Below are 9,212 nucleotides of genomic sequence, written 5' to 3'. Positions count from 1 at the left end.
GAAGGATCGCGGGAGCCCAGCAGGCGAGGCTGCGGTGGCCGGGAGCGGCCACTGCACTCCAGTCTGGGCGACAGAGTGAGACTCCAACTCAAAAAAAAAAAAAAAAAGAAACGTGAACAATCTATTCTGACCGAAAATTTTGGTCTCTGGATTTATATGGTGATTCAGTACACCAGGGGCTGATCCAAAGAAGCCTCTGACTTATGACAGAGTTTAAGTGGAAAGAGTGGGCTTTAGGGAAAGCTTCTGCATAAGAATGAGCAAGAAAAGACATCAGAAAGGCAACAAGTTACAAGTACATGTGGCTTGTTATGTAACAGTCTGGTTTATTTGGAATTTTGTAGATAGATTATTTCATTGCGGTTAATATTTTGGCATTGGGACAGATGGTAATTTTATTTTCCTTTTTTAGAATGCCTATCACAATGTGACTGCAGAGCAGCTCTTTCTGAAGGACATTATAGAAAAAAACTTTGTAATCAACTTGACTCAAGATTGACCCTACAGATTCAGAAGATGATGCTCACAATATTAGTTTTATTTTTGTACAATTTTTAGTTTATTTTTAAATATGTTGGATGCACTCATTGAATAAGTATGTATATTAAGTCTGTTGCTGCCTGGTGATTCATAACCACCAGCTTAATTTCTGTGAATACTATATATTTAACTTATGAAAACCAAGAAATGTTTAGTTATCAGGGAAATAAGTTTCAACTGCATTGTGTTTTAAAAATAAGCTAGTTTTCTGAGGTGTTTTAAAACATCTTTTTAGAGTTACTTCATCTTAGACTTTTGGAAGAATGTGACTTCCAAAGAAGTATGTAGATTTAAGTTTACTACAACAATTTTGACTAAGACATTTCAAGAAGAATATCTGGCTACTGTAAACCCTGCTGGTGGGAAATGGCATGTGATTGTGCCTTGATGTGGCAAACCAGAACCACTCGCCTATGGAAATCTAAGTTCATACTGGCTTAATTAAGCCTTTCACCCCTGCAATGAACTAAACCATGATCATGATGTAATTTGGCAGAATGATGATGATGTTTTGCTTTGTTTTTAAGTTAAAGAAAATAGGCTAAACATAAAATTCAGGATGAGTAAATAACTAAAGAATTCAATTCCTAAAGTCTGGTGGCTTTGCATTGTTTTAAATACATAAAAAAGTTGAACTTTGTACAAAAAAGCTAAGCTAGGCAAGCTCAAGAAGGAAAACAGAACATCTTATTTTAGCTTGGCTTAATTTATTCATTAAATTTTGAAGACTTTCAATTAGAAGTAAATTAGGAGAGGCAAAAAAGACAACAAAGCATGTAAATCCTTAAGAAGTCAAGCCAGGTTGGGTTTTTTTGGGGGGGGTTAAATGGTATTTTCATGAAAAATCTCAATTTTTCACGATTAAAGCTCCTCTTCAAATGGAAAGCTTACCCGACTACCTAGGGTACACAAGAGAGGAATCAAATCCAATAAACAAGCCAGTCTCTTCCCAAATTTTAACAAATACAAAAGCGCAGGCTACTTGGGGGTGGGGAAATGAGAGGTAAAGAAGAAAGGACGAGAACAGTAGAGTTTATAGGAATGATGGAACTGAATGCTGTTAAAAGAGGTAAGAGATGAAGAATGAATCATTTTCTTTTGAACAATAAATACTGGAAAACACTGGGTTTACTGACAATCAACCTGCCTGTCTAGAAAAAGCGGAAAAAGGATGAAATATTAGATCAGGCTCAGAAATGGGAGTAAATGAAGTACTTAAAAGCAGTGTAAAACTTGTAGTTGATACAACATAGGTCAGACACTAATTGTGGACTGTGTTCCAGGATTAGAGCGTACGTTTGTCCAGTGCCACCATTTCATCTGACTCTGCTAGTAACTTTGGGATAGAAAAGGCAGGTGCTCAAGTGGAATCCACATGCATTCAGTGTGATCGTCCTCTCAGACCACAAAGCCACAGGTCGAAGCGGGGCTGCAGAAAATTCAGTTTAATGTCAAATAAATTAAGCTGGTGCTGGCCACAGAAAAAGCCAGAGTAAAAAAACTCATGGTAGCATTTTCACGTGTTGCTGGAAGCACTACAGTATCAGCTATAAAATTTCTGGGTGATATTAAAATCAAAGAATCTGGCATCTTATATAGAATGAGAAAAAGCTACAAACCTCAAGATTGTTTTATTTAAGCCAAATAATCTGAGCAAGACACATATATACAATTTATTAAAAACACATTGAACACATTAAAATCTCACTATTTATACAATCTAAATTCTAGCAACATATACAAATACTGAGGGACTACAGTACATGCCGAGGTAAGAAAAGTACATTCTGGGAGAATATCACTGATGCTCAAGCCATTTTTATTTCCAATATGTATTTCAATACATGTTTTGTTTCTACTTTCCCAGTGCCAAAAAAAGGAAAACAAAAAACAAAAAACAAAACAACTATCAGAAGAAACTCATTTCAAGTTAGATTAAATGAGAACTGATGCCACAGTTTATTTAAAAATATTTTAATAATCATCCAACTGAAACTTTAGATTTTGCAGTTTAGAGACTTCAAGTTCAGAACCAAAAGGCAGTGCTAATAAAATAATACTTTTTTTTAAGGTCGAGCTTCATTGACTCCTCTTAAGAGGGTTGAAAAGCTTTAAATGTCTCATACAATCTACTGATTCTTTCTAACTATCTCATCTGATATGGTGTTTCTAGTAGCCCTTTTGCTCTCTAAGTGACAATGACGCACACCACGACAAAGAAGTTCAAGCTTGACCACTTTCCACAGCTTTGTGGCCACACTCATCTGCTTCTTACTCCCAAAGCAGAGGGAGAAAAGGAAGAGGCAAGCATGTACATCACACCATAATTTTATTTCTTGTACAAATTCTCTACTTGTACCATTTTCATCAGCGAATAAACCCATTGTTCAATGCAAAGTGCAAATAGTGAAATGTGAACTTAAATAACTGGACTAGACCCAGCACATACAACAGATCTATTTAGATTTATAGTGTTTAATAAAATGAAAATCAGAATTCACAATATCTTATCTTTAACTGTGCTGGTCCCTAAGATCAAGAAACAGCCAAGTCATTGTAATTTTATGACACCTGCAATATTCACACTTGCTGTGTCACTGCCTGGTTCTATTTCTATCATTGTGTTAGCAGGAAAAATATTTAATCCAATAAACCATAGTGACTTTAAGTCTTAAATGTTTAAAGCAGAGCATAAAATTCAAGGGAACTCTGTAAAAACTGTTACTTTCACATTTTCAGTTGTTACTTGATTGTCTCCAAAGCTGGATACATATCAGACATATAAATGTAATGAAAAACAAAAACAAATTAATAAAACCTCTACTATGAAAACAAACTAAAAGTACAATTCAGAAAACCCATTTAAATCAGGCTCAGCTCTTCATCTGGAGAGTATGATATATAAAAGTAGTAAAAACCAGATATTTTATAAAAATCACTGGATATTTCAAGGATAGCGCAGTGGCAAGATGAATCAAATCTTAAAATACACATAATTTCAGAAAACACTTGCCTCTCATCAAAATAAAAAACAAAACAAAAAAACTAGGGAAAAACAATCAGGCACACACAATTACACTAAAATAGCAAACTTCTTTGGGAAAATGAAATAGTTATTGAAAACATTTCTCTTAAAGCTTCAAGCAGATTTATGACATGAAGAAAAGTATATTGTTTTCTAAAGATGAATAAAAAAATAAAGAAACTGGTTTACTCTCTTCCCACCTGAAAGTGGATGACTGCATTAATACATGTGCTTCACACATTCATAATGTTTTAATAAAAGTCTAATGTCTGTGCTTTTTGTTTCGAATATTTGAAACAAAATATGCATTGATTTTTTTCAGTAAATGAAACTGTGCCTCAAGGTTTCTCTGGAAAAGGAAAAGCAAATGAAAATAAAACCAGCAAAATCATACAAGAGAGCAGGAAGGCTGCAAAAATAAACACTTTTTGAAGTAATGTTTTGGAATGCTGATATACTCACGGAAGGCAAGCAAAAGGAATACTGTTCATCTTTGTTCAAACTGAGCTCTGGCAACATCACAATCTGGTGGCACTGGCCAACAGAAATGACCAGAATCTGATGGAAAAGTACAGTTTGACATTAAATCCAAACTAAGGTTTATGGAAGAGGGGATGTCAAATTTACATACTTTATCACATAGTGAGCTTCTCATGTTGTCTTGCCAGTCTAAGTACTTTTAAAGATAGTTTTTCACTATAGGCTGATAAATTACATATGATTTCTATTTTACCCTATCTAAAAGTAGTTCTGAGCAGGTCATGAAACAAGTGGTGACAAGGAAGTTGTCAGAAGTTATCAAAAACAAGGCATGAATGTTCATTTGCTAGGGTGCTATAACAACTGCTCCCTAGGTGTGACATAAAGAACTGCTCACATCTGTTACCACACAGACATAGGGCACGATCACCAATCCTGAAGAATGTTAGGTTTATCTTTTGTGTAACAGCACACTGTCGAAAACTAAGATTAAAAGTAATTTTATTTCACAGAGAAAATACATTGAACCATAAGAAAAATTTATGTTTGTTAGTGTGTATAAAACCAAAAAGGACAATTCGTTTACTTGTTTATGTTTTTTAAGGTAATTTGTATTACTTCTGAGTGAACGATTTTGCCTTTCACTGTAACAAACATAAGTGGGTCATGCTGACATCAGTCCCTTAGAAGCCCTTAACTTTTCACAACTCTCCTAGGAAAAATCCCATTGCAAATAAAGTTAGGGGTAGGGAGAGGATCTCCGTTAAAGTCTTTCAAATTGTAAAGTTGTTCCCGTTTCCACATAAAGGAGGCATCTGAATTCATGAGACTGTAAAGCAAGTATCACCCAATGGAAAAACTCAAAACCAACATTTTATAAACACGAAAATAGGGCAAGCCACCAAAGACCCTGGGTATAACAGCAAGGATGAGACTAGGTCATGTACCATGAAGCATTAAAGCTCTCAAAAGTGTCAGAAAGTGAAAAATCAATCACTCTGTTCCTTACAAGTCAGTTTCCCAGCTAAAGAGCTTCCTAGGGAAACTATATTTGCCAGCCATCAAAACAATGCTTACATCACTATTAAAAAAAAAAACCCAGAAAGGAAATAGGAATAGAAGAGAAAATCATTATAGTACCCATCTTTCACAAAGAGGAGAATTTCAAGCCATTCGAGATTTCAAGAACAGTACCATGTGTTATTGTCAGTCGGGCTTAGAGAGCCATTGCTTGAGTTCATTCATGTACCTGCAGCATTGGCAATAAATACTCTCAGTGATTTTTAGTTTCTTGGAAGTGCATTAAAGGGAGCTTTTCTGTATTAAAATAGTGTTTTACAGTAGTAACAAACAGGATGTTGGAAACTTAATAGGCAAGCAGTAACTGTGCCACAGGAACACCTTTAAAGCAAGATGGCAAGATTAGTAGTTTCCTGTACCTCGGTCACCACATCTTCCCCAACCACTTCAGTGACAGATATGGAATACATTCTCTATATTACTACCACTAGTAATTAAGAAAAAGGCCATGTGCTTTAAAACGATGCTTTGCAAAAAGCAGCATCACCTTCAAAGGATTTCTTCAAAACCATCACATTCCCCATCCCGTCCTGCTCCTGCTACTTCCTGTGTGCTCTGGGGCACCTGGTACACCAACTCTTCTGGGGCGGCTGGACCTGGCTTCCCACCTTTCGGGGTATCATACTGGACCCGGGCAGAGGAGCAGCTGTTGGTCCTGGAAAGAAGTGTGTTGTAAGTTCCCACTAATGGGGGCGGTTGGGTCCCTGTAGCTTTGAATGTGGATGTGGAGGGCAGCCCAGCTGAAGCGGTGGGGTGCCCTGACATGTCCATGACGATTGGGGTTGCATACTCGGGCCCAGAAATTGGGAGTGGTTCAGCATAGGCATGGTAAACTTCCTGCACTGGCGAGTTGTAGGGGTCTAGGTCCGCATAGCCTGCTTCTTTTCCTTCCTCTGGTTTAAAGGTCGATCTCTGATGAAGAGTACCAACAATTCCTCCCACAAGTGGCTGTGCATACTCTGGATATCACAAAACACAACAAAAAAGTCATCTTACTAACCCAGGGACCGCATCATTTAGGGTGGCAGCTGCAGATGACACCAAAAAGCAAACACTTCTTCATGGCACATTTGCTGCTATCAACACAGATCTATGATGCCCCACCTGTAAGAACCAACTTCAAAGGTAAGATTAAAGTAGAATCTAGTATCTCACAGTAGTGAGTGAATATGCTAGAAAGCCTCGTTCACATTATTTTGTATAGAGTGTTTGCATATGTTCTCTAGATTTACAGACAGTATTTCATTGGAAAAGAAATAGTCAATTATTGGAATAAGTATTAGTCAAAAAATTTCAGAGGCTTTTTTTCTTCAATTAACAGAAAATGTTTCAAATGAGTATATGTGAAATTAACAGGATAGATACTGTAAGGTTCTCTATGTCTTTCCTGCTCTCCTTGTAACACCTCTGCTCCCCTGCAAAACCAAAACAAAACTCCAGTTAACATACAAAATGTCCAGAGTCTTTATAAAATGAATGCCCCGAGTTTACTGGATAGAACTTTCAAGACAAAGTCGTTCTACCTTTAGAAAATAGTTCATCTCTTACACATGAGAAAAACAAAAGATATAAATTCCAAAGCACTTTACAGCAGCACAAGCAGTTCCTCTCTCTACCTGGTCCTTGGAGGCTGTCATAGTTACCTGCGGAGTCGGTCTGCAGCACTGTGGTGACTTCCCTTGGACTCAGGTGATTGACTTCACTGCTGCTGTAGCGAACCGGGGTTTCCTCATGTTCCACTGACTTGGCAGGGAGAAACTGCTTCATTCCTTTCCACCAACCTTCATGAGTCAGAGACCATAAATAAACATCCATGTCTCGAATGATAATATCAAGGGAGAAATCCTGTTGCATTTCAGTCATTTCAGTAACAATATTTCTACAAACTAGCCTTTCTATTCAAGCTTATTTTCTGCTTTGATTGACGACCCAGTGCAAAGCACAACGTGGTGGAAATCTCTATTGAAAACATATGCAGAAGCAAATCACTACAGTGCAGCCTGATACAGTGTCTACTGGAGGGGCGATTTTTAGTAAGTCTTTCTCAAAAATACTTTTCAAGGTCCACCCTGGGCACCAGCAGCACTGTGATCTGCCCATACCACGGTAACTTCCATGCTGGTCATGGCAGTACCCTCCCCTTGCTCCTCAGTTATTCCAGTCGTGAGTCCAGGAAGTGGGAGACTGGTAGGGGGCCTTTGATGTCATTTGCAGAAAGTGAGATGACAACTCATCATGGCAGGCCTTACAGTTACAGAACTGCTGGATTCCACTTGGTGAATAACCAGGGCAGTAGACAAGCAACCACTGTGTCACCACAGCCCTCTGTTTCTCATTCAGTGTTCACACGGGCCACATACAAGTCTGGCTTCCTCAAGAAAAAAGATACACGGGAAAAACCAGACAGGTTTTTCAGAAGAAAAAGAACAGAGCATGTGTTATGAGGAATTCATGCTTTTCATTACTTATTAACTAGAAGAGATTTTGCAGAAGGGTAAAAGTGGTGAGAACAGAAGAACCATGCCACTTTTCTAGCAGTGCCAGGAGTTCAGGTGGGCCTGAGAACGTTCCCTCTTTCACTACTGCCCCTGTAGGGGAGGAACTTTCCTCTGATGGAAAAGGGATGCAGAGACCATGTGAGTTACCTGTCCGGTCCCAGTAAGGTATGTCATAGGTGCCTGCAGTTTTTTTCTTTCTGGAAAAATACAGAAAAAAAAAAGGTTAGCAAACAGAGTAAATTTAGTGGTAAGAAATCTCCACAACAGCAGAATAAACACCAAAGTTAATAATTAGTCAAGAGAACACATTTCTACTTGCTGACTTATGCAAGGGAATACTCTATTTCATTTGACTTACTAAATTGTTACTAGTGAGGTTTATAAACTTTGGGCTCTCAATAAATTAAGCAACTATCTTCTGGGACAGTATCTTGCTACCTATCTACTACCCACTCAAAAGTGATCAAGAGAATTTTAAAAAGCCAAGTCTGTAGATGAAAAGACAGAATCAAATCAAAGAATCAGCTCTGATACGTGGGTCATTATAGGCAAATCATGTTAGGTCTGTTTTGGATTCAACTACAAATTTCACAATCTATACACAAAAGTCACAGAACTAAAAAAAGCTCCATGTCCTTCTGGTTTTCTATTCTGCATTGTTCTTTTTTCCTCAACTTCTTTTCTTCTACAGCCCTTTTGCCACAGAAGTTTAAAGTGCCCCACACTATTAATTGCATAGAATTGATTTTCCAACCATAGCTGGTAAGTCAATGCTACCACTAACCTTGTCAAGTAGAGAGGGAGGAGCACGTGACCAGACTCGGGGAGGTGAAAGTCCCCTACGAGAGGAGAAGATTCTCCCCAGCACACCCCTCCGAATTATAAGCTGTTCTTCCCAGAAGGAATCTCCCTCCCCTCCATTAGGAATTACCCTTTACCAACAGTCTTTAACAAAGAGAAACTAAGCAAAGGAAAGGACGTTTTCTGATTCAAGAGTGGACACTTAATTTAATTAAAATTAGTGCTTTGTCAACTAAAGAGAAAGCAGAAATTATTCTAGTCTAAAATAAGAACAAGATAGCTGTTTTGGTTTGCAGCCTTCAAAAAGAGCCCAGTCATGTGCTCTTCCTACTAGGAAACGCTCTTCTCCAGTATAAGCTTGTGTTTCCATTATTGATGTTAAAAGCTTTCTCATTTTAAAGCCTGGCTGTATTTGGATGATTTCATTATTTCAAAGTATAATGTAAAATCTGTGGAAGAGATAGTAGGTGCTGAAGCTACTAATCAAAAGCTTGAATGGAAAAGAAATAATAAAACATGCTGGGTTATTAAATACTTTTCTCTCTGAAAATCCTCTAACATCGTAAGATTTTTAAAAAATACAATAATCCTTTCTAAATGGAAGTTAGATACTCTAAATGGCTAGCACAAGACATTTAATGGTCTATTAACCACAGGTTGTACCATAAAGGATTCTATATACTTAGTCTCAAGAGTCAAAGCCCCAGGTCACTTACACATCCACACATCACGTGCATAGCACACAGCTGGGCATGGCCAGGAATCAGTGACTTGCAGCCCTGTATGAT

At 37.7% G+C, this 9,212-nt stretch overlaps 2 protein-coding genes across 3 annotated transcripts in view; one reads left to right on the top strand and one right to left on the bottom strand.

Moving 5' to 3' along the window:
• The window catches only part of ST3GAL6 (ST3 beta-galactoside alpha-2,3-sialyltransferase 6), a 42,627-nt gene extending 41,495 nt beyond the window's left edge, over nt 1–1,132 (top strand). For both annotated transcript variants that reach the window (XM_008066428.1, XM_021716788.1), the window contains exon 10: nt 413–1,132. In XM_008066428.1, coding sequence (XP_008064619.1) covers nt 413–499 — 87 coding nt within the window. In that variant the 3' untranslated portion in view covers nt 500–1,132. The remainder of the gene's footprint in view (nt 1–412) is intronic.
• Nucleotides 1,133–5,572: 4,440 nt separating this feature from the next.
• The window catches only part of DCBLD2 (discoidin, CUB and LCCL domain containing 2), a 57,520-nt gene continuing 53,880 nt past the window's right edge, over nt 5,573–9,212 (bottom strand). Inside the window, exons 13-15 of the mRNA XM_008066427.2 lie at nt 7,771–7,820; nt 6,769–6,906; nt 5,573–6,084 (exon numbers count right to left, since the gene is read on the bottom strand). Of these exons, the coding sequence (XP_008064618.1) occupies nt 5,615–6,084; nt 6,769–6,906; nt 7,771–7,820 (658 nt within the window). The 3' untranslated portion in view covers nt 5,573–5,614. The remainder of the gene's footprint in view (nt 6,085–6,768; nt 6,907–7,770; nt 7,821–9,212) is intronic.

The sequence above is a fragment of the Carlito syrichta genome, unplaced genomic scaffold, assembly GCF_000164805.1.
Source record: "Carlito syrichta isolate Samal-C Ts95f unplaced genomic scaffold, Tarsius_syrichta-2.0.1 Scaffold308920, whole genome shotgun sequence".
Taxonomy (NCBI): Eukaryota; Metazoa; Chordata; class Mammalia; order Primates; family Tarsiidae; genus Carlito; species Carlito syrichta.
The sequence above is the reverse complement of the archived record's forward strand: the minus strand, read 5'-3'. Positions and strand labels throughout refer to the sequence as shown.